Genomic DNA, 25,582 nt, shown 5'->3' with positions numbered 1-25,582 from the left:
GCATGGTAAGACACATAGACTGAAACCGCCGACATAAACACAGGCGGGTGACACATACTCACACAGAATGTACACATCAATTCTGCAAGGCGGGCGGGCGGGTTGCAGAACCAACTCGCGTGTTTAATAAACAAAGACATTAGGACAACATTAGAAAACAAGTCTACACAGAGAAACATAGGCATAGACAATAGGTGCAGGACAGAGGCCATTCGGCCTTTCGAGTCTGCACCGCCATTCAATATGATCATGGCTGATCATCCAACTCAGTCTCATGTACCTGCCTTCTCTCCATACCCCCTGATCCCTTTAGTCACAAGGGCCACATCTAACTCACTCTTGAATATAGCCAATGAACTGGCCTCAACTACATGCTGTGGCAGATATTTCCACAGATTCACCACTCTGTGTGTGAAAAAAAATGTTTTTCTCATCTCGGTCCTAAAAGATTTCCCCCTTATCCTTAAACTGTGTGGCCCCTTGTCCTGGACTTCCTCAACATCGGGAACAATCTTCCTGCATCTAGCCTATCCAACCCCTTAATATTTTTGTACGTTTCCATAGGATCCACTCTTCTAATTTCTAACGAGTACAAGCCGAGTCTATCCAGTCTTTCTTCTTATGAAAGTCCTGACATCCCAGGAATCAGTCTGGTGAACCTTCTCTGTACTCCCTCTACGGCAAGAATGTATTTCCTCAGATTAGGAGACCAAAACTGTACACAATACAGATGTGGTCTCAACAGAGGCCTATACAGCTGCAGAAGAACCTCTTTACTCCTATACTGAAATCCTCTTGTTATGAAGGCCAACATTCCATTAGCTTTCTTCACTGCCTGCTGTACCTGCACGCTAACTTTCAGTGGCCGGTGTACAAGTACACCCAGGTCTCGCTGCCCCTCCCTGTCTGTTTAACCTCCACCCATCCAGCCCATACACCCCCTCCCCCCTATTTCTGTACCCCCCTTCCCTCATTATCTCCGTAACGACCTCCCTCCCCTCCAGCCCCTTCCTGTGACCGGTGTTTCTTGGAGAGGGTCCAGATGAGATTTACAAGAACGATCCCAGGAATGAGGGGGTTAACTAACGTACGATGAACGTTTGTCGGCACTGGGCCTGTACTCGCTGGGGTTTAGAAGGATGACGGGGCACCTCATTGAAACGTACAGAATAGTGAAAGGCCTGGATAGAGTGGATGTGGAGAGGATATTTCCACCAGTGGGAGAGTCTAGGACCTGAGGGCGCAGCCCCAGAATTAAAGATGAGGATGAACCTCTTTAGCCAGAATGTCGTTAATCAGTGGAACTCATTGCCACAGACGGCTGTGGATATTATTAAGACAGAGATAGATAGATTCTTGATTAGTGCGGGTGTCAAGGGTTATGTGGAGAAAGCAGGAAAATAGGGTTAGGAGGGAGAGATCAGCCATGATTGAATGGCGGTGTAGACTTGATGGGCTGAATGGCCTAAATCCACTCCTATAACTTGTGAATTTCTTTCTTCACAGGATCTGAATCTCGGTGACCGGGATCTGTACAGCGAGAAGAAGCCCAGATACAAACGAACCTCTGCTCAACCCCTCTGTGTCCACCCCCCCTCCCCTCTGCCCACTTTCTCTGATGTTTCTTTCTGCCCATATCTCTCTTTCCTTACTCTCTATAATCACCCTCCCTCCCATCGACTCCATCTACACCTCACGCTGCCTCGGCAAGGCCAGCAGCCCAGACCAGGACCGGCCTTAGGAGGTGCGGGACCCAATTGGGAACAATTTTGGTGAGCACCAGGTTCCCAGCCAAGATCTGTAGATTCATAGACATATAATTAAAGTCTATTATAGACTTTATATCTCTGTAGCAGAATGGAAAGTGATCAAAATATGCACTTAAAAATTGCCTGCGACTTAATGGACCAAACAGATCTGAACTACATATTAATATAGAATTGCCTACACGTAAGCCTAGTAGTAACAAACACAATGTGTAGATCACCTCTGAAAAGTACATAGTTACAATACCACTTGTTTTAGTGACTGTCATTTACAAATAGTAATTTAATTTAATAGATCCTGGAAAACCAATAACCATTGTTGGAAAACCAGTCCAGGCATTAAATGTTGGGCTCCAGCCCCATCCTACCCTTTGGGCTTCTACCCCATCCTAACTTAGTTGTGTGTGTTAGTTATCTGTGCGTGATGTGTGTGTGTGGGAGGGAAGGAAGGAAGGAAGGGAGGGGAGTAGGGAAAGGAGGGAGGGAAGGAGAGAAAGAAGGGATGGAGCGAATGAGGGAAGGGAAAAGAGAGAGGAAGGAGGGAGGGAAGGAGAGAAGGAGAGAAGGGGGAGGGGGAGGGCCGGCGGTGGGAGCGGGTGCCGCGGTCCGGGCGAACGCATGTGAGATGAGGCCGAGGTTTGTAAACGTTGCTCCAAACTCCGGCCCTGGCCCGGCCCTCCGTGTATTGATCTACCCGAGCTGAGATTAGATTACTCTGGGGCCCCCTTACTCGCTTGGCCCAATTGGGAGCAATCGGCCCAATCGGCTTAAGGCCGGCCCTGGCATAGACCATCACACACACACACATGAATCAGGTGTTTTGCCATACTACCCTGTCCCTCTGGGATGAGCATGCGAAAATGATAGCCGACGTCGGGGATATCAAATTCATTTTGAGATATTTGGGTTTTTAAAAGCTATGCTCAATGTACTCTCCAATAACGGTGCGCACTTTGAGGAAATGCAATTTAGGAGAGGCGTGATGAAATCCAACATCTCATGACTACCTGTCTTGGAGAGGTTTTTTGAGAAGAACAGGTAGTAAGCTGGCCGCCAGTTGAGACTAAAAGGCCATCTCGCTAGTGGTGGAGCCACATAGCGGCCACACCCAGCAGCTCTTCCTGATTGTACCTCAGCATTCTCCTCTTCAGCCAGTGACCCCTCTTCTTGACCAGCCCAGCCCTGGTCACCGATCTCCCGACAAGGGAGATGGCCAGTGTGGAAGCACTGGAGTGGGAGTGTTAAGCTCCCTTGGCGGACTTGCCCCTACTCCCGAGGCAAGTCTCGCTGGAGTTTTTAGCTCCATGACCTTCCTCTGGCTTGGAGAAACAGACATTCTTGTTTCTTGTTTAAACCATATAACAATTACAGCACGGAAACAGGCCATCCCGACCCTTCTAGTCCGTGCCGAACACATAATCTCCCCTAGTCCCAGTTTGAAGTGTTGATTCCATCTTCTGTGTCTGTCTCCAGCCTGAGGTTGGTCCTGACCTTGCTGTTTACTGTCTGCCGTTTTCTGGCGGCATTTCAGTGGTTCTCGGGCGGCGAGTCTCTTTGTTGGGAGTCTGCAGGGGTGCCGGACGTTTTTTTAATGTTCCTCCAGTCCGCTGCTGTTGGTCAGACAGCTGTTTAGCAGACCGGGCATCAGCGCAGCACCCGTGTCTGTGGTCCGCAGCGTGTGCGGTCCCGTTGCCGCCTCTCCCCCCTCCACTGTCGGCTCCTTCCCTGGAGTCGAACGGGGGCCGCTTCCCTCTGCTGCTTTGCTCCCCCTGGAGCAAAAACAAACGCAAAGTCGCTAGTTTAAACTGAAATTAAGTACTTACCCAACGGTCCTTTCCTTCAGGCTTGTAGCGGGAGCTGCCTGACTCCCGCTGCATCGCTGTTGCCTGCGTGAACGCAATGAGGCGCATGCGTGCCGAGCGGGTTCTTCACGTAGTCACTCGCGTGGCTCCGAAGTAAAACAAGCATGATGTAATGCAGAGAGTATGTTTCACGGTAACATGGGTACATGGTGTCAACTCCACGAAATGTGTGTTGAAGGATAAAAAGTCTATTATGTGAACTAATGAAGCATTTGTAACCAGGCAGATGAATTAAGACCATAGACATAGACAATAGGTGCAGGAGTAGGCCAGTTGGCCCTTCGGGACATTCAATGTGATCAAGGGTGATCATCCACAATCACTACCCCGTTCCTGCCTTCTCCCCGTATCCCTTGACTCCGCTGGCCCTCAGAGCTCTATTTAACTCTCTCTTGAATGCATCCAGTGAATCGCCCGCCACTGCCTTCTGAGGAAGAGAATTCCATAAATTCACAACTCTGGGTGAAAACGTTTTTCCTCATCTCAGTTCTAAATAGCCTACCCCTTGTTCTTAAACTGTGGCCCCTGGTTCAGGACTCCCCAAACATTCTCCAATTAGGAGAGCAAAATGGCACACAATACTCCAGGTGTGGTCTCACCAGGGACCTGTATAACTGCAGAAGGACCTCTTTGCCACTATACTCAAATCCTCTCGGCAGGAAACATGTTCCCGATGTTCGGGGAGTCCAGAACCAGTTTAAGAATAAGGTGTAGGCCATTTAGAATGGAGATGAGGAAAAACCATTTGGACAATACACAATAGGTGCAGGAGTAGGCCATTCGGCCCTTCGAGCTAGCACCGCCATTCAATGTGATCATGGCTGATCATCCCCAATCAGTACCCCGTTCCTGCCTTCTCCCCATATCCCCTGACTCCGCTATTATTAAGAGCCCTATCTAGCTCTCTCTTGAAAGCATCCAGAGAACCTGCCTCCACCGCCCTCAGAGGCAAAGAATTCCACAGACTCACAACTCTCTGTGAGAAAAAGTGTTTCCTTGTCTCCATTCTAAATGCCTTACTCCTTATTCTTAAACTGTGGCCCCTGGTTCTGGACTCCCCCAACATCGGGAACATGTTTCCTGCCTCTAGCGTGTCCAAGTCCTTAACAATCTTATATGTTTCAATGAGATCACCTCTCATCCTTCTAAACTCCAGAGTGTACAAGCCCAACTGCTCCATTCTCTTAGCATATGACAGTCCCGCCATCCAGGGATTAACCTTGTAAACCTACGCTGCACTCCCTCAATAGCAAGAAAGTCCTTCCTCAAATTAGGGGACCAAAACTGCACACAATACTCCAGGTGTGGTCTCACTAGGGCTCTGTACAACTACAGAAGGACCTCTTTGCTCCTATATTCGATTCCTCCTGTTATAAAGGCCAACATGCCATACGCTTTCTTCACTTCCTGCTGTACCTGCATGCTTACTTTCATAGAGTGATGTACAAGAACCCCCAGATCCTGTTGTACTTCCCCTTTTCCCAACTTGACGCCATTTAGATAGTAATCTGCCTTCCTGTTTTTGTTACCAAAGTGGATAACCTCACATTTATACGCATTAAACTTATCACCCAGTGAGTTGTGAATCTGGAATTCTCTGCCTCAGAATGCAGTGGCGGCCGAGTCTCTGGATGTTCTCAAGAGAGAATTAGATAAACCTCTTAAAGATAGCGGACTCAAGGGATATGGGGAGAAGGCAGGAATGGGGCACAGATTGTGGATGATCAGCTATGATCACAGTGCATGGCAGTGCTGGCTCGAAGGGCCGAATGGCCTACTCCTGCACCTATTGTCTATTGTTATGAAGGTCAACATGCTATTAGCTTTCTTCACTGCCTGCTGTACCTGCATACCTACTTTCAGTGACTAGTGTACAAGAACACCCAGGTCTCATTGCACTTCCCCTTTTCCTAATCTGACACCATTCAGATAATAATCTGCCTTCTTGTTCTTGCGACCAAAGTGGATAACCTCACATTTATCCACATTAAACTGCATCTGCCATGTACCTGCCCACTCACCCACCTTATTCAAGTCACCTTGCAGCCTCACAGCTTCCTCTTCACAGTTCACATTGCCACCCAGCTGTAAATTTGCTGTCATCTGCAAATTTGCTAAAGCCTCTGTCCCACTGTACGAGGTAATTCACGAGTTCTCCTGAGGTTTCCCCTGATTTGAACTCGGAGAATGTCCGTAGTGGGTCCGTAGGAGTTCGTAGATGTCTCATAGCGGCTTGTAATGCTAACGGTAGGTATAAAAAGTAACACTTTTTTTCACCACAAGTATTTTTTTACTCGTGGATATTTTTTACAGGGATGAAAAAAGGTCATGAGTTACCGGATGTCCTGAGTACCTACCGTTACCATTACGAGCCGCTACGAGACATCCACGAATTCCTACGGACCCGCTACGGACATTTGCTATGAGAATGCAGGGTGACATGGACAGGTTGGGGGAGTGGGCAGATGCACACGGCAGATGAAGTTTAATGCGGATAAATGTGAGGTTATCCACTTTGGTAGCAAAAACAGGAAGGCAGATTACTATCTAAATGGTGTCAAGTTGGGAAAAGGGGAAGTACAACGGGATCTGGGGGTCCTTGTACATCAGTCTATGAAAGTAAGCATGCAGCTACAGCAGGCAGTGAAGAAAGCGAATGGCATGTTGGCCGTTATAACAACGGAATCGAATATAGGAGCAAAGAGGTCCGTCTGCAGTTGAACAGAGCCCTAGTGAGACCACACCTGGAGGATTGTGTGCAGTTTTGGTCCCCTAATTTGAGGAAGGACATTCTTGCTATTGAGGGAGCCCAGCATAGGCTTATAAGGCTAAATTCCAGGGGTGGCAGGACTGTCATATGCTGAGAGAATGGAGCAGCTGGGATTGTACACTATGGAGTTTAGAAGGATGAAAGGGTATCTCATTGAAACATATAAGATTGTTAAGGGTTTGGACACGCTAGAGGCAGGAAACATGTTCCCGATGTTGGGGGAGTCCAGAACCAGGGGCCACAGTTTAAGAATAAGAGGTAAGCCATTTAGAACAGAGGCGAGGAAACACTTTTTCTCACAGAGAGTTGTGAGTCTGTGGAATTCTCTGCCTCAGAGGGCGGTGGAGGCAGGTTCACTGGATGCTTTCAAGAGAGAGCTAGATGGGGCTCTTAAAAATAGCGGAGTCAGGAGATATGGGGAGAAGTCATTAGATTCAATTTCTTTCAGTTCCTCCATCACCCTAGATCCTCTGTCCCCTAGTACGTCTGGAAGATTGTTTGTGTCTTCCTTAGTGAAGACAGAAGCAAAGTACCTGTTCAACTCATCTGCCATTTCCTTGCTCCCCATAATAAATTCACCTGTTTCTGCCTTCAAGGGAACCACATTTGTCTTAAATAATCTTTTCCTCTTCACATACCTAAAGTAACTTTAACTATCCTCCTTTATATTCTTGGCTAGCTTACATTCATACTTCATCTTTTCTTCCCGTATTGCCTTTTTAATTACCTTCTGTTGTTCTTTAAAAGTATCCCAATCCTCTTGCTTCCTGTTCATCTTTGCTATGTTATACATCTTCTCTTTTAGACTTCCCTTGTCAGCCACGGTCACCTCTTACTCCCCTTAGAATCTTTCTTCCTCTTTGGAATGAAATGATCCTGCATCTTCTGGATTATTCCCAGAAATTCCTGCCATTGCTGTTGCACCGTCATCCCTGCTAGCATCCCTTTCCAGTCAACTTTGGCCAGCTCCTCCCTCATGTCTCCATAGTCCCATTTGTTCAACTGCAATAGTGAACGTTCTGATTTTACCTTCTCCCTCTCAAATTGCAGATTAAAATGTATCATATTATGGTCACTACCTCCAAATGGTTCCTTTACCTTGAGTTCCATTATCAAATCCGGTTCATTCCACAACACTAAATCCAGAATTGCCTTCTCCTTGTCGACTCCAGTACAAGCTGCTCTAAGAATCCATCACGGAGGCACTCTACAAACTCCCTTTCTTGGGGTCCAGTACCAACATGATTCTCCCAGTCTACCTGCATATTGAAATCTCCCATAACCATCGTAGCATTACTTTTGTTGCATGCCAATTTTAACTCCTGATGCAACTTGCACCCTTTAACCGGGCAAAGAGACAAGAGATTTAATAAAGTAGACCATACAGAAAAGTAAATGCATGGTTTGTATCTAAACTGAACTTTATCAATTGCAAGACAAGGTTGACGATAGACAATAGGTGCAGGAGTAGGCCATTTGGCCCTTCAAGCCAGCACTGCCATTCAATGTGATCATTGCTAATCATCCACAATCAGTACCCCGTTCCTGCCTTCTTCCCATATCCCCAGACTCCGCAATCTTTAAGAGCTCTCTCTACAAAGTTTCCAGAGAACCGGCCTCCACCGTCCTCTGAGACAGAGAATTCCACAGACTCACAACTCTCTGTGAAAAAAAGTTCCTCATCTCCATTCTAAATGGCTTACCCCTTATTCTTAAACTGTGGCCCCTGGTTCTGGACTCCCCCAACATCGGGAACATGTTTCCTGCCACTAGCGTGTCCAAACCCTTAATAATCTTACATGTTTTAATAAGATCACCTCACATCCCTCTAAATTCCAGAGTGTAGAAGTACAGCTCCATTCTTTCAGCATATGACTGTCCCACCATCGTGGGAATTAACCTTGTCATCCTACGCTGCACTCCCTCAATAACAAGAATGCCCTTCCTCAAATTTGGAGACCAAAACTGCACTCAACACTCCAGGTGTGGTCTCACTGGGGCCCAACTACAGAAGGATCTCTTTGCTCCAAAACTCAACTCCTCTTGTTATGAAGGCCAACATGCCATTTGCTTTCTTCACTGCCTGTTGTACCTGCATGCTTGCTTTCATTAACTGATGAACAGAGGACAGCCCCTTTTCCTAGACCCACATTTTGGACTACAGTTGTTTTTCTGCTTTGCCACCAAATGAATACAACATTTATCCACATTTACTGCATCTGCCAAACATTTGTCCAAACCCAGCCTATCCAAGTCACCTTGCAGTTTGCATTCTCCTCACACTTATGACCTTTGTCAAAGACAACTGAAGATCCTGGTTTGGACTTCCACAACATGATTTTTTACCCACCCTTTCCCAGATTGTAAAGTACAGCCCATTCTTTCAGCATACAGACTGTCCCACCAGCAATTTTCCCACACAATTTACCCTTCCAAAATTTGGAGACCAAAACTGCACTCAACACTCCAGGTGTGGTCTCACTGGGGCCCAACTACAGAAGAATCTCTTTGCTCCAAAACTCAACTCCTCTTGTTATGAAGGCCAACATGCCATTTGCTTTCTTCACTGCCTGTTGTACATGCATGCTTGCTTTCATTAACTGATGAACAAGGAGCCCCAGATCCCGTTGTACTTCCCCTTTTCCCAACTTGACACCATAATCTGCCTTCCAGTTTTTGCTACCAAAGTGGATAACCTCACATTTATCCACATTAAACTGCATCTGCCATGTATCTGCCCACCCACCCAACCTGCCCACGTCACCCTGCATTCTCACAGCATCCTCCTCACAGTTCACACTGCCACCCAGCTTTGTGTCATCTGCAAATTTGCTAATGTTACTTGTAATCCCTTCATCTAAATCATTGATGTATATTGTAAATAGCTGCGGTCCCAGCACCGAGCCTTGCGGTACCCCACTAGTCACTGCCTGCCATTCTCAAAGGGACCCGTTAATCCCTGCTCTTTGTTGGCCCCACTAATATAATTTTACATGAGATCAACTATGATGAACAGTTTTGGCTCCGGAAATCATGTGGTGGAATAGACAAAAGATAATAGGTGCAGGAGTAAGCAATTCTGCCCTTCGAGCCAGCACCGCCATTCAATGAGATCATATAGGAGAGAAGGTAAATCTAAAATGTAATCGAAATAGAGCACTTCACAAAAGGGAAATCATATATTTATGGACAACTTCAGTCTTCATATAGAAAGGAAACAAAAATGCTGAATTCGTGGGAAGATGAATTTGAAACTAAAATGAGTCTGGAAACGATGCATTCTAGACGAATGCTGGACATTCCCAGCAATTCAGAGAACAATTAAGGAAAGAAAAACAGTGTTACCATCTGACATTGAAGTTCTAACAAACCTCAAACATTAGTTGTGTTTCTCTTTCCACAGATGACTCTGGATATCTTGTGGAACATGACAGAATTAGCTGGTAGCTTCACAACAAAGAATCCTCAGGGAAACCATGTTTAAATGACAGGAATGTACATTGATCTTATAAGTGATAAAGTGAAATTAGAAATTTATATTGTCATTTACTGATTTATTAAAGTCTTTGATGAGGAAATTAGATGAAAGGTTATGACAGTAGGTAAACAATAGTAACTATTTAAGGCAAGGATCAGTCCAGGATAATATCTTAGTCAGTGCAAGGCACCTGCAATGTTTCCAAGATTACTGCTGATGAGAAGGTGGGTGGCAAAACAACTCACCAGATACCCAGAAAATGACACAACATGAAAAGTTAAAACAAGAAGATAAAGAAAGAATAACATTTAATTGTTCTTCCCACAATGTACCACAACAGTTTGAGGTCTGTCCACTCACCTGCCTTCCTCCGGCCCTAACCCCCATCCTTGCCGTGTGTTCACCATCCCCCCTGACCTCCCCCTCTCTGATACCGAACGGTCTGACTTCAGAAGCCTCACCTTTGTTCCCCTCCGTCCCCACCTCAATGAGTTCCGCGCCCGCCACGATGTGGAGCTCTTCTTCCGTCGCCTCCACATCCACGCGTTTTTCCATGGGAAGGAGTCCTCACCCCCTAGTGATGACCCATTCTCCTGTCTCCAACGGACCCCCTCCTCTTGAACCCCCCCCTCATGGCTATTCACCTGCTTTAGACCTTTTTTATTTTAGCCGGCTGGACATCAACTGCCTCAACGTCTCCAATCCCGTCTCACTCTAACCTCTCCCCCCTGAATGTACAGCCCTCCCTCTGCACCAACCTAGACTGGGTGATCAAACCTGCCGACAAGGGAGATGCCGTGGTAGTTTGGCGCGCTGATCTCTACAAGGCTGAGGCCAGGCACCACTAACTTCCATCGGTACTCAAATTCACCTGGACCATTTCCGACATCTCCTTACCGTTTCTAGACCTCACTATCTCCATCGCCGTTAACAAACTACTGACCGACATCTACTATAAACCCACTGACTCCCATGGCTATCTGGACTACACTTCTTCCCGCCCTGCTTCCTGTAAGGACTCCCCTACTCCCAATTCCTCCCTCTACACCGCATCTGCACCCAGGATGAGGTGTTCCAAACCAGGGCATGGGCGATGTCCTCATTCAAGTAGTTTACACCCCAGCGGTACGGATATTGACTTCTCCAATTTCAGGAAGTCCTTGTTTTCTCCCTCTTTCCCCTCCGCTTCCTAGCTCTCCCACTGGCCACTGTCTCCGCCTCTTTCTTTCTTCTTCCCGCCCCCACCCCCACATCAGTCTGAAGGAGGGTCTCGACGCGAACGTCACTGATTCCTTCGCTCCATAGATGCTGCCTCACTCACTGGGTTTCTCCAACGTTTTTATCTACAACAATTTGATTAATATTTTTGGTGATATAGTTGGTCATTCTGATCATAGCCCTATATTAATAATCCTCAAAGCAACTCTTACTTTCACATCCTTTATAATGTCCCAAAGTATCCAGCAAAGAGCCTTACCTAAATTGGGCATGAACCACACTTTCTTCAAACAGTCACTGTCAGTTTACTGGGGAATCAATGTCAGATTCCAATGTCTGACAAAATTCCAGAAGTTAACAACAATTATTTGTGATAAATGTTAAAAGAAAAATTAGTTCATGAGCGAACACAAGTGTGTGCTCTTGAACCAAAGCCTGCTTTGTTCCACCATTGCCCTGGCTACCAATGCACCGTGCCATCACTACAATGCTCCTAATGAAATATGGTTGCTCTGAAGAAATAGATTGGTTACTTTGGACGTACAAAGGTAATCGTCATCACAGAGCTCCCCTTCTTCTGTGTAAAGTATTCTCTCCTTATTTCGTAAATTATAACTTATTTTTTCTGTTTCTTTGGTCATTTCCTCGCTTGCAGATCCCAAAGTCTTTCTGGTGGAGACAACTGGAAAAATAAAGCCAAAAATAAACATAATTACATTGTTTCAAGTCAGATAAGTGGTTGACCTATGAAATATGGAAGTTAGTTATATAATATGCAACATGTTCTATGAATTGAATTTAAATGACATGGTGGTAGTCAGATGGTCATTATCTCATCTCAATTATTTACTGTAATGCACAGGAGTCACTCATTTTGAGTTTCACTTTTACAAACAGAATTACCTGTTGCTCTTTTGATTCTTTTAACCAACACTGTGCCTTCCTTTGTTTCTTCAGTGGCTCCTCCCAAATCTCTTTTGTCCTCCCCTGTATATGACGTGACCTGTGATGAGACATTTTGTTGAAACTGTGATTCATAAGGACACAAATAAATAGTTTCTACTTCTTGATTATTTCTTCCATCGCATTATTAACTGAGATACTCAACTCAACTACTAATAAAAGCAGTAACTGCCTTGTGTGCAATATTTCAGTGAGCTCTCACCTTTCATACTGTACTCTGAAATGAAGTTTGATATTGTCAGCAAATATGGGAAAGTGTGGGAACAATTCTCTCACTTTCAACAATAAAAATATATTTGCGAATGTTAGCACCTGACTCCACAGCAGTGATGATGATTTTTCTAAACAGCAATCATTTCTGTCTTGTAGAAAATAAAATGCTAATGTAGAGCCACTCTGTTAATTCATAAAAGCATATTCTCACTTCTCCTTTATGCTGGGAATAATTTCTGTTCTTACCTTTATGACAGGCTTTCTTTTGGAATTCTTGCCATTTTCATTCTTAAAAGGCCCAAAGATTTTGAATCCTTGAGGGAATAAAAGTGACAAATCAGTGTTGCTTTGGATCAATAGTTTGGAAATTCTGAATATATCTAATGTAATTGAATTTAAAATAAGCAAAATATCACAAAAGTAAAAATTAGTTAAAATTTGTACAATTAATAACACATTTGGAAAAATATATTAAATTTAACAAATATTCCACCACTCCAAAGATAAGATTAAAATCACCCTTGCAATAGATTCCATAGGCTAACGGCCAAATTGATTAGAATCAATTATATTTGAAAAACTGCATTTAATATTTCAAACAGATTTAAATTACGTTGTGGATTTTTTGTCAGAAGTTTAGGTGTCCAATCCTCATCGGACTCGCTTGATTCGTCTACTTGGATTGGACGCCTTCTGCTCCGATTGGTCATAAATTCGGGTTTTGGTACGTCTAATCCTGTGAAAAATAAAACATGCAGATCATCTGTGATGGCCACAAATTAAAGAATAATCAACCAGCATGAAGGATATGATGGATGAGTATGTGTCTATTTCCAGGTCAGAAAACGCAATGACCAATCTTTCATTTTCACACATCTGTGTGGGAAGTGAAATAGATCAGAATCATTCTTTCCATTCCTCCAGGTTTAAAGTAATGGCTCATTCTTGCTGCCTGTACTGACAGTGACACTTTGTGCCATGGTTGGGTAAATGGATTGAATAATGAACAACCAGGACAATCCACCTCTTCATCAATGGGAACATTGACCTTTGTCCAATCTCTGATTTCTGGACTGTGACTAGTTGCAACATTGCAACTAGTTGAAGGGAATGGAGGATTATGGTCTGAGCGCAGGTATATGGGACTAGGGGAGATTATGTGTTCGGCACGGACTAGAAGGGTCGAGATGGCCTGTTTCCGTGCTGTAATTGTTATATGTTATATGGTTATATTAAAAAGCATAACTGGGCCCCAATGTCTATGGATTTGTGTTATCCATTGTCACCATCTTCTGAATGACATCAGGCTTTGGTATTGATTGTAAAGTTAGTCCAATTTGAGATCACTGATGGGAATTTTTGAATATTGGTGAGGAAGCTCACCAGGAGGAAATAGTCATTAGAAGCAAAACTGTACATATCCTGCTGCCAATAATCTGCGACTAATCACAAGTCTGCTGGGTGTGCTCATTTCATCAAAAGTGGCATTACAAATCCTACGGGTTTACACACCTTGAATTTGCAAGGCATTAATATTTCAGGCAGGAGTTTATGTTTTGGGACCTTTCCAATTGTCCAATGACCAGTGTGCGTGCACATAACAATGAGGGCAGGAACAGATACAGCAACCTTTAATTCTAAACATTATCTTTCAGACATTTCTTTATTCATCTAAAGAACGAGGGCATCACAGGCAGACAGTCCATTATAGTTCTTCAATAAAGGGCTTGCTTCTTTGCAAAAATCTTGAGCCTTGAGCAATGTCGTCTGGGAGAAACCAATGGTATGGTTTACTTAATCCTGGAAATTAATTTGCAGGATTTTACAGGATAGCCGTTGGTTTATGTTTATTGTAGTCACGTGTATGCAGTACAGTGAAAAGCTTTAAATTGCATGTTATCCAATCAAATAATACAATACATCACAAGTACAAAAGATAGACTGAAGGGGAAGATGGCAAACTGCAAAATATAAGAGAGGAACTTCAAGAATTAAACACAAAATGCTGGAATAACTCAGTCTCAGGCATGCACAAGTGATGACACGGGCTTGTTTGATCCCGATCCCAATTTTTCCAAATTATGTCAAGTTTAGTGTTGTGTGTATGTACGATGTAGATACAAGACGGATAAACATAAAACATTAATTATACAGTAATTATGTAAGACTGTTACGAGAGAACTGTAAAATCACAGTACAGAGTCAAATCATGTTGTTATAAAGTCCAGGTATGGCAAAAAGATCTGCCTGAAAGGTCCAGGCCCAAAATGTTGCTCGTCAAGATTCAAGATTGCAGCTTCCAGCCAACAGACATCAGTGTCTACATTTGTGGCAATGAAGACAGTGACTATCATGGGCTTCCCCCACACTAAAGTCAGGAGCAGCACCCAGTGGCTGCTGCAAAACCACAGTTGTAAACAAGAATAAATTGTCAGAGATATTCAGCAAACCAGGCAGCATCTTGCATTCCTGTGCATTGGATTGCCTTAGCAGGCCAAGATGCAACCAGTCAGGATACTTTCTGCAGTTATCTGTACAAGTTTGTTACGAGTTCAGCTAGAGATTATTGTTGCAGCACCACTCAACCAGAGCTTCCCTCTCTCTCGTATCCAGTCACAAAGGAAGGTAGAGAACCAGGTATTGGACCTTACTGGTCATTTGGAGGGGATGATTGTGTTGAATACCGACCCATAGTTGATGAAATGGAAGGATCTAACCAAGGACCTGGCTCAGAAAGCATATATCTATTTAGTTTTTATGTGGGGAAAACAACTCGTCAGCATGCATCATTAGAGAAGGGCAAAAAGGGAAACAATACATATAATATTTTGTACAAACCAATGGCAACCATGGCTTCATAATTCCGTTTTATGTTCTTATAGCGGACCTTCTCCCAGTCCATTAGTTTTTCAAACGCTTCCTTGGAAAAATAGCCAGCAATGTCGTTGAAATGGTCAGAATCCTGGAAAAACAAACATTGTACCTGATACACTTTGGTGCATAATATGTAATCATCAGACATTAATTCCAAAACAGATTTAAAAAATCATTTTTTAATTTAATACAGGACAATTCCAGAATAAAGGATCAGAACTTAAAATTAGAGGGTAACTTCTTCTGGAAATAAATGAAATATTTCTTCACTCAGAATATAGTGAGTTTTTTTCTCGGGTTGAAATAAATCAGCTGTTAATTGCATTCCAGCAAGATCAAAACATTATTGATTCCAAGAAGTCATAAACCATATCACAGTAAGAGAGGAAACTGCATTTAAAGTGCAGGTCGGGCGTGATCTGCCTGAAAGGTCCAGACCCAACATGTTGTCCGTCAAGATTCAAGATTGCAGCTTCCAGCCAACAGACATCAGTGTCTACATTTGTGGCAATGAAGACAGTGACTATCATGGGCTTCCCCCACACTGTAGTCAGGAACAGCACCCAGTGGCTGCTGCAAAACCACAGTTGTAAACAAGAATAAATTGTCAGAGATATTCAGCAAACCAGGCAGCATCTGTGGAGGGAGAAACGGAGGGAATGTTTCAGGTTAATATTCTTTCCTCACAGCTGGGGAAAGTTGCCAGATGGAGACAGACAACTAGAAGGATGAGGGAGATGGTCTGAATGGCCTCAGTCCCAGATCAATATTAATGTCAGTGATCCACTCCAGAGCCCAGGGAACTCATCCACTCCTCACTGACACCAATCCCTGGGGTTGTGATGGTCTGAGAAGGAGCAGCAGCATCTTCCCCGTTCCCAGCCCCCGAGAGAACATTTATCCGGCATCTTCTGCCCGCTCGCTCGCTCTCCATGTCAAAGCTCCCTGGAGTCTGACCTCTGAACCCTGCGTCCCAGACATGGTCTCGTCTCCTTCAGCAGCTCCTCGCTCTCCCTTCCTGAGCTCAGACACCCACTTCTCCTCACCTCACCTACGCTCACTTCTCCTCACCTACACACCTACACCTGGACTAAACCCCTCGCCTCCACGATACCTCACACCTCACTACCAAACCTCGCCTCGACTAAGCTTCACCTCAACTAAACCTCACACCTCACTAACCTTCACCTCACACCTAAACCTCAACTCACTAAACTGCACCTCGACTAAACGTCCTCAACTAAACCTCGCACCTCGACTAAATCCTCACCTCGACTAAACTTTACCTCAACTAAACCCTCAATCACCTCGACCAGACTTTACCTCAGCTCAACCTCACCTCAGATCAATTTCACACTAAACCTTGTTTCAATTAAACCCCTCGCTTCAACTAAACCTCACGTCGACTAAACTCCACCTCACGTCGACTAAACTCCACCTCACGACTAGGCTCTGCTAGACTCCACTAGACGCCGCTAGACTCCACCTCGCCGCTAGACGCCACCTCGCCGCTAGACATCGACTAGACTCCGCTAGACTCCACCTCACGTCGACTCAATGTTGCGTTGCTGCCACCTTCTGGCTTCATTCCACAGTCTTTATATTAGATCCTTTTTATAAGCCATGAGGCCCTCAAGAAATCAAACAACGACTTTATTCCTTTTCCTTTCCCTCCACACACTAGAATGTTATTTACTGATATTTCTGTCAATCCAATTTTCCTCGTTTCAATTATCATAAATCCTCTTTCTGTCTCATATCTCCTACATACAACTAGGGCATGCTGAACTGTTTCTGGGTGATGGCATTCCTCACACAGCCCAGTAGGGTGTTTTCCCAATATTTTTAATGTGCTGTTCAGGTGAGTGTGTCCTATCCTCAATCTTGTTAATACAGGTGCACAACCTTTTATCCGAAAGCCTTGGGACCAGACACTTGTCGGATTTCGGACATTTTCGGATTTCCGAAACATGGAACATTTTTAACGTAGATTAGGTAGGTAGCGCGGGCGGCTTGACAAGTCTGGAGCAGCTGCCTCCTCCCCGGAGACCGGGAGAATCATTGTAAATCATTGCATAAATGTTAGTCAGTTAGTTTGGAGGGATTTTATGTGGTGGTGGTGGTGTAGGGGTGAAGGGGGAAACTTTAATTCTTAGTCCTCTACCTGGTCGGCGACTCCCAACCTCGCGGAGCTGGGGGCTCCGTCTGGCCGCGGGCGGCGCCGGTTGGAGCTCCGACCCCGGCAACTCTACCCCTGGCTGTGCGGCTCCAAATCCAGCGACACTCCGCAAACGTTGGGAGTCGGCAGCCACAGCGCTCCAGAGCTTGCCGCACGGCGACCCGGTAAGGCATTGCCCGCTCCCCGCAGGTATCCCAGCGCTGCGACGCCGCCGACTCCCGACATTCGCTGAGCTGGGGCGTCCGGCCGTGGGCCACGCTGGATTTGGAGCGCCTCGCAGCCAGGGGTGGAGTTGCCGGGGTCGGAGCTACAACCGGCGCCGCCCGCAGCCCCACCAGCCACAGCGCTGCGGAGCTTACTGCACGGCGACCTGGTAAGGCATTGACCGCTCCCCGCCTCTCCGACCAGGTAGGGGACTAAGAATTAAAGTTTATACCTTCACCCCCCCTTCACATAAAAGCCCTCCAAACTAACTGACTAACATTTAGGCAATGATTTACAGATGTTTAAGCGTCTCCCGGTCTCCGGGGAGGAGGCAGCCGCTACAGTAGTGCAGACCTGGGTTGACCGTGGGTCGTTTCTGGTCAAGTTTGGCGCCAAACGCGAGCTTTGGTGCGCAGACGACATCTGGAAAAAATGGCCGGTTTTCGGAGTTTTTCGGTTTCCGGAACACCGGATAAAAGGTTGTGCACCTGTACTACCTGTTCCCTCCTGTTCCCCCCTCTTCTTGCTGTAATGCCCACTCTGTTTTGTAGCGAATAGAGGCGTCTGCCCTTTGTCTCCTGTTCCCAGTAGCGTTGCCATTCCTGATTTATTTTCTTCCACACAATGTGTTTTCCTTCAGATTTGGATAGTTGTATGTTTCTTTTTTTTTTTTTTTTAACAGCCTCCTTTGCCAATTTATCCACCTTTTCATTCCCTAGAACACCAACAACATGCTGGGACCCACAACAAAGTCACGTCACTGCCCCTCCTTGTCACTTGGCTTAATAGTAGTAGGATTTCATAAACTAAGTCAGGCCGCCTATGGGATGCACCAGACCCAATACTCTGGATTGCAGATAATGAGTCGCTACATATAACCATATAACAATTACAGCACGCAAACAAGCCATCACGACCCTACTAGTCCGTGCCGAACACGTATTCTCCCCTAGTCCCATATACCTGCGCTCAGACCATAGCCCTCAATTCCTTTCCCGTCCATATAACTATCCAATTTATTTTTAAATGATAAAAACGAACCTGACTCCACCACCTTCACTGGAAGCTCATTCCACACAGCCACCACTCTCTGAGTAAAGAAGTTCCCCCTCGTGTTACCCCTAAACTTCTGTCCCTTAATTCTCAAGTCATGTCCCCTTGTTTGAATCTTCCCTTCTCTCAGTAGGAAAAGCTTATCCACGTCAACTCTGTCTATCCCTCTCATCATTTGAAAGACCTCTATCAAGTCTTCTGCGCTCCAAAGAATAAAGCCCTAACTTGTTGAACCTTTCTCTGTAACTTAGTTGTCCCAACTTCTAGACTCAATGCTGTGATTCATGAAGGCCAGCACACCAAAGGCTTTATTTACCACCGTTTCTGCATGTGATTAGGCACAGTTATCTCCACATCCCTATGTGCAACTACTTTCCTCCTCCTCTCCTCCCTCCCCCCCTCCCTTCTGCCCCCTCCTCCCCCCCCCCCCCCCCCTCCTCCTCCCCCCTCCTCCCCCCTCCCCCTATGCTCCCCTCCCCACTGACTGGCATGGAGTGTGGATCAAATCAACACCATTACATATTCTAAAACCTATATCCTTCCGAACAAATTGGTTACCCTAAGAAAAAGCATCAGGATTTGATAGCACTTATTTGAACTCCCTTGCAAAATATCTACCAAATCAAATTGTACTCCTTTTCTGAACTGCTCTCTCATCCATTCTCTCTCATCCGTTCTCTCTCCTCCTCATACCTGTCACAATGTACAATGACATGCTCTATCGTTTCCTCTTGCCCGCAGTATTCACATCACGTATTATGCTTGCCCATTACAAAAAGTGTACTGCTCAGACCAGTGTGTCCAAATCTAATTATTGAAATCACTGTCTCCTCTTCTCTGTTCTTTCCTGCACATCTCATCTTTCCCACTTTCTTCTGAACTCTGTAGAACCACCGTCGTTTCCGCTCTTCCTCCCATTGCTTTTGCCATCTTTCCTTCAGTCTTTGCTTAATAATGTCTTTGATTTCAGTTTTACCTATGTTAATACTTAAATCAATATTACTTCTTTTTGTTACCTCTTTTGCTACCTTATCTGCCATTTCGTTTCCTCTAATGCCAATGTGTGCTGGTACCCATAAAAATATGACTGTAAGCCCCATCATTTGAATTCTGAATAGTATTTGTTGTATTTATATAAAAATGTCTGGTCTATTGTCTGAATGACTGTGCTGTAAACTCTTTATTGCTAAACTTGAATCTGAACAAATAACTGTCCTTAAAGGCCTAGTATCCTCGACCCACTGTACTGCTAACAATATTGCAATCATTTCACCTGTGTATACTGAGACCGCATTATCCTCTTCCCTACTTTGATGTGAAATTCTGGTACAATAAATGCTACTCCTACTTTATTTACTGAATCTTTTGATGTATCTGTATAAATTTGGACAAAACTTTAGTATTTGTCAATGTATTCCTGTATGATGACTGAATTATACATATGCTGTTTATCCTTGTTTTTCTGTTCTAATATTGTAACGTCTACTGTTGCATATGGAAGTATCCAAGGTGGAATTGAAGGTAATGGAACCGTTGGAACCACATTTAATTGGGCTATGCTAATTTGTATTGCTCTCTGGGTCACTGTCCATCCAAAACTTTTTGTTTCCCTTCTCTCCTTTTCCCAGCATGGTTTGACAGTAACTTGTACTGGGTGTTCTTGACTGTGGCCCTGTAGGTTAATCCAGTAATTCAATGAAAGCTGTGTCCTTCTCATCTCTAGAGGCATCTCCCCCATTTCAACCTGTAATGCTGCTGTTGGAGTTGTTTTTATTGCACCTGTACATATACCAATGCCTGGTATTGAATGTTGTCTATTTTCTTAAGAGAAGTACTTGATGCGGACCCATACACCACACAACCATAATCTAACACATATCTAATTAACCCAGTGTATATAGCCTTCAAAGCTGTTCTATCTGCCCCCCAACCACATCCAACTAAACATCTCATTACATTAAGTATCTTCTTACATTTGTCCACTACTTCCTGAATATGAACCATCCATGTAATCCTCTCATCAAACCATAAACCTAAAAATTTATAGTATTTTACTCTCTCCAATTCCTGGTTATATAATTTTAGTTTTACCTCACTATCAATATTTTCTAGTAAACCAATCTTGATGTTGTTCACTGGTTTAACATGTATTTTGTAAGAGCTCGCAGATTGAATCGTCTTGTGTGAATGGTTTGTTAAAGAACATCGTCAGTGTCTCCTTATCGTAATTAACTGTATATTCTCTGCTATAGTATTTTCTTTTCCTTTATTCCTTCGTCACTAACATTGTCTGAAACAGTATCTTTGTCTTTTCCACAGAAAATTTGAATCCCCATTTATATGACCACTCCTGTACCTTTATTATAGCCCCCTGCAGTTTCTGCACAATAAACTTCACATTTCTCCCCCTTTTCCAGATTGCCCCATCATCCGCAAACAGTGAAACTCCCATTTCATTTACAATTTCTTCATATACATCATTTATCATTACTAAAAATAGTAAAAGACTTATTATGCTCCCTTGAGGTGTTCCATTTTCAATATGTAATATTCCTGAGTATTGATTTTCAACTCGTACTTGTATTGACCTCCCAAATAAAAAATCCTTAATCCATTTAAATATACGACCTTTAATCCCCAATTTACCTAGTTTTACTAATAACCCTTCTCCCCACATCATATCATATGCTTTCTCAATGTCAAAAAATACAGCTACTACACTTTCTCTGTTAATTTGTGCTCTCCCAATTTCATGGTCTAAACATATAGCTGGATAATTGGATAATTGGGATAAATATCCTTTATTTTCTACATAATATATTAACCTTTCATTTACCATTTTTTCCATTACTTTACATATGTTGGATGTTAACGCAATAGGCCTATAATTCCCTGGGTTTGTCAGATCTTTACCTGGTTTTCCTATTAACCATATAACAATTACAGCACGGAAACAGGCCATCTCGGCCCTACAAGTCCATGCCGAACAAATTTTTTTTCCCCTTAGTCCAACCTGCCTCCACTCGTACCATAACCCTCCATTCCCTTCTCATCCATATGCCTATCCAATTTATTTTTAAATGATACCAATGAACCTGCCTTCCACCACTTCCACTGGGAGCTCATTCCACACCGCCACCACTCTCTGCGTAAAGAAGTTCCCCCTCATATTACCCCTAAACTTCTGTCCCTTAATTCTGAAGTCATGTCCCCTTGTTTGAATCTTCCCTATTCTCAAAGGGAAAAGCTTGTCCACATCAACTCTGTCTATCCCTCTCATCATTTTAAAGACCCCTATCTAGGTCCCCCCTTAACCTTCTGCGCTCCAGAGAATAAAGACCTAACTTCTTCAACCTATCTCTGTAACTTAGTTGTTGAAACCCAGGCAACATTCTAGTAAATCTCCTCTGTACTCTCTCTATTTTGTTGACATCCTTCCTATAATTTGGCGACCAAAATTGTACCCCATACTCCAGATTTGGTCTTACCAATGCCTTGTACAATTTTAACATTACATCCCAGCTTCTATACTCAATGCTCTGATTTATAAAGGCTAGCATACCAAAAGCTTTCTTTACCACCCTATCTATATGAGATTCCACCTTCAAGGAACTATGCACGGTTATACCCAGATCCCTCTGTTCAACTGTATTCTTCAATTCCCTACCATTTACCATGTACGTCCTATTTTGATTTGTCCTGCCAAGGTGTAGCACCTCACATTTATCAGCATTAAACTCCATCTGCCATCTTTCAGCCCATTTTTTCCAAATGGCCTAAATCACTCTGTAGACTTTGGAAATCCTCTTCATTATCCACAACACCCCCTATCTTAGTATCATCTGCATACTTACTAATCCAATTTACCACACCTTCATCCAGATCATTGATGTACATGACAAACAACAAAGGACCCAACACAGATCCCTGAGGCACCCCACTAGTCACCTGCCTCCAACCCGATAAACAGCCATCCACCATTACCCTCTGGCTTCTTCCATTCAGCCACTGTTGAATCCATCTTGCTATTCCTGCATTTATACCCAACAGTTGAACCTTCTTAACCAACCTTCCATGAGGAACCTTGTCAAAGGCCTTACTAAAGTCCATATAGACAACATCCACTGCTTTACCCTCGTCAATTTCCCTAGTAACCTCTTCAAAAACTTCAAGAAGATTAGTCAAACATGACCTTCCAGGCACAAATCCATGTTGACTGTTCCTAATCAGACCCTGTTTATCTAGATGCTTATATATATTGTCTCTAAGTATCTTTTCCATTAATTTGCCCACCACTGAAGTCAAACTAACAGGTCTATAATTGCTATAATTGCTATTGGGATTACTACTGCCTCCTTCCAGCTTTGCGGTAATTTCCCACCCTCCCACACTTTATTATAAAATTCTAACTAAAAATCCTTGGATGTTTCACTGAGATGGTTTAACATGGTGTAACAAATCTGATCTTTACCTGGTGCTGACATCTTGGTTTTTCTAAGAGCTCGATTGAATTCTGTCTTTGTGAATGGTTTGTTAAGAACATCGTCAGTGTCTTCCTCATATCGTATTAACTGTATATTCTCTGCTATAGTATTTTCTTTTCCTTTTCTTCCTTCGTCACTAACATTGTCTGAACAGATTTTGCCAACATCTCTGCTTTCTCTTCATCTTTCACTGCTGTAATTTCACCGTCAGTTAGGATTGGATATTTGTATTCTCTTTTAATTCCTTTCATTCTCCTTATCATTCCCCAAACTTGACCTACTTTTGTCTCCCTTCCCACTGAATTACAAAATGTCCTCCAAAATTCCCTCTTACTCACCGCCTCTCTGCCGCTCCCGCTATTTATAGGCCCGCCCCTCTCACGTGAGCGGCGGCTCCAACCAGAGCGTGGGTGACGTCAACAGCTCGAGCCCGCGGATGGAAAAGGCGCCAAAAGCCGTCGCGAGTTTCCCGTCTCCCCCATCGTCGCTTTCCCGCCGCCGCGCCGCTGAGGGGGAGGGGCGGGGCGGGGCTTAGGGGAGACGTCTGCGTCAACGCCAACGTCAGCGCGTGCGCGTCTCCACCCACCCCCCCCCGCCGCGCTGCCTCGGACAATGCGCATGCGCCGCTCTCCGCGCTCTGCCCCTCCCCTCCCCCCGGTGGCGGCGGGACAGCGATGACCAAAGATTATAGCTCTGCTATAAGATCTTTGGCGATAGCAGCTCGAGCTCTCGGCGGCTTTTGGCGCCTTTTCCCGCCGAGGGTTCGAGCTGTCCACGGGACCTCATGAAATAATTAATATCCAGGGACTTGTGTGGCAGCTGCTGCAGTGATGCATCTCCTGCAATACAGTTGTACCTTACAGTGGAGCTGCTGCTGCAGTGATGCATTTCCTGCCATGCAGACGTACCCCGCAGTGGAGCATCTCCCGCATTGAAGCCGCTGTCTCCTACATTGAAGCCCCTGCTGCAGTGGAGCATCTCGCACAGTGGAGCATCTCCCGCAGTGGAGCATCTCCCGCAGTGAGTATCTCCTGCAGTGGAGCATCTCCTACATTGAAGCCCCTGCTGCAGTGGAGCATCTCCTGCAGTGTAGCATCTCCTGCAGTGGAGCATCTCCTGCAGGCTACAGGGAAAGTTCAAGCCTCCACCATCTCCTCAGGCAGCATGTCCCAGATTGCAACCACCCTCTGGGTGAGTTTAATCTCATCCACGTCCGTTTTATAGAAACATAGAAATTAGGTGCAGGAGTAGGCCATTCGGCCCTTTGAGCCTGCACCGCCATTCAATATGATCATGGCTGATCATCCAACTCAGTATCCCGTACCTGCCTTCTCTCCATACCCTCTGATCCCCTTAGCCATAAGGGCCACATCTAACTCCCTCTTAAATATAGCCAATGAACTGGCCTCGACTACCCTCGGCGGCAGAGAGTTCCAGAGATTCACCACTCTCTGTGTGAAAAAAGCTCTTCTCATCTCGGTTTTAAAGGATTTCCCCCTTATCCTTAAGCTGTGACCCCTTGTCCTGGACTTCCCCAACATCTTCCAGCAATCTTCCTGCATCTAACCTGTCCAACCCCTTAAGAATTTTGTAAGTTTCTATAAGATCCCCTCTCAATCTCCTAAATTCTAGAGAGTATAAACCAAGTATATCCTGTCTTTCTTCATAAGACAGTCCTGACATCCCAGGAATCAGTCTGGTGAACCTTCTCTGCACTCCCTCTATGGCAATAATATCCTTCCTCGGATTTGGAGACCAAAACTGTACGCAATACTCCAGGTGTGGTCTCACCAAGACCTGTACAACTGCAGTAGAACCTCCCTGCTCCTATACTCAAATCCTTTTGCTATGAAAGCTAACATACCATTCGCTTTCTTCACTGCCTGCTGCACCTGCATGCCTACTTTCAATGACTGGTGTACCATGACACCCAGGTCTCGCTGCATCTCCCCTTTTCCTAGTCGGCCACCATTTAGATAATAGTCTGCTTTACTGTTTTTGTCACCAAAATGGATAACCTCACATTTATCCACATTATACTGCATCTGCCAAACATTTGCCCACTCACCCAGCCTATCCAAGTCACCTTGCAGTCTCCTAGCATCCTCCTCACAGCTAACACTGCCCCCCAGCTTAGTGTCATCCGCAAACTTGGAGATATTGCCTTCAATTCCCTCATCCAGATCATTAATATATATTGTAAATAGCTGGGGTCCCAGCACTGAGCCTTGCGGTACCCCACTAGTCACTGACTGCCATTGTGAAAAGGACCCGTTTACTCCTACTCTTTGCTTCCTGTTTGCCAGTCAGTTCTCTATCCACATCAATACTGAACCCCCAATGCCGTGTACTTTAAGTTTGTATACTAATCTCTTATGTGGGACCTTGTCGAAAGCCTTCTGGAAGTCCAGATACACCACATCCACTGGTTCTCCCCAATCCACGCTACTAGTTACATCCTCGAAAAATTCTATAAGATTCGTCAGACATGATTTATCTTTTGTAAATCCATGCTGAC

The 25,582-nt window shown here is 44.6% G+C and overlaps 1 protein-coding gene and 1 long non-coding RNA gene across 3 annotated transcripts; one reads left to right on the top strand and one right to left on the bottom strand.

Moving 5' to 3' along the window:
• The first annotated feature begins 209 nt into the window (after positions 1 to 209).
• Positions 210 to 9,931, top strand: LOC129693733 (uncharacterized). Its single transcript, XR_008722909.1, has 2 exons — positions 210 to 1,772; positions 9,802 to 9,931. It is a non-coding gene; the product is annotated as an uncharacterized LOC129693733 (long non-coding RNA).
• Positions 9,932 to 11,383: 1,452 nt separating this feature from the next.
• On the bottom strand, positions 11,384 to 16,586 carry LOC129693732 (histone-lysine N-methyltransferase PRDM7-like). Of its 2 annotated transcripts, XM_055630506.1 has the most exons (6): positions 16,102 to 16,586; positions 15,109 to 15,232; positions 12,884 to 13,006; positions 12,517 to 12,584; positions 11,998 to 12,097; positions 11,384 to 11,776 (listed from the first exon to the last, which is right to left on the bottom strand). In XM_055630506.1, exons 1-6 carry the CDS (start codon positions 16,123 to 16,125, stop codon positions 11,577 to 11,579), a joined length of 639 nt encoding a protein of 212 aa, XP_055486481.1. In that variant the 5' UTR covers positions 16,126 to 16,586; the 3' UTR covers positions 11,384 to 11,576. The 2 variants fall into 2 exon arrangements, with proteins under 2 accessions (XP_055486481.1, XP_055486480.1); XM_055630505.1 differs by having other exon boundaries at positions 15,109 to 16,586.
• Between the last annotated feature and the right edge of the window lie 8,996 nt (positions 16,587 to 25,582).

This window comes from Leucoraja erinacea, unplaced genomic scaffold (genome assembly GCF_028641065.1).
Source record: "Leucoraja erinacea ecotype New England unplaced genomic scaffold, Leri_hhj_1 Leri_403S, whole genome shotgun sequence".
In the NCBI taxonomy this organism is placed as follows: Eukaryota; Metazoa; Chordata; class Chondrichthyes; order Rajiformes; family Rajidae; genus Leucoraja; species Leucoraja erinaceus.
The sequence above is the reverse complement of the archived record's forward strand: the minus strand, read 5'-3'. Positions and strand labels throughout refer to the sequence as shown.

Excerpts from the sequence above, each read along its gene's own strand:
- LOC129693732 (XM_055630505.1), bottom strand. The coding sequence starts at position 15,292 with ATGTCTGATGATTACATATTATGCACCAAAGTGTATCAGGTACAATGT. Across the intron at positions 12,585-12,883 it reads TCTGACAAAAAATCCACAAC|GATTCAAAATCTTTGGGCCT; the intron begins GTAATTTAAATC and ends TATTCCCTCAAG. Across the intron at positions 11,777-11,997 it reads AAGAATCAAAAGAGCAACAG|TTGTCTCCACCAGAAAGACT; the intron begins GTAATTCTGTTT and ends TTATTTTTCCAG.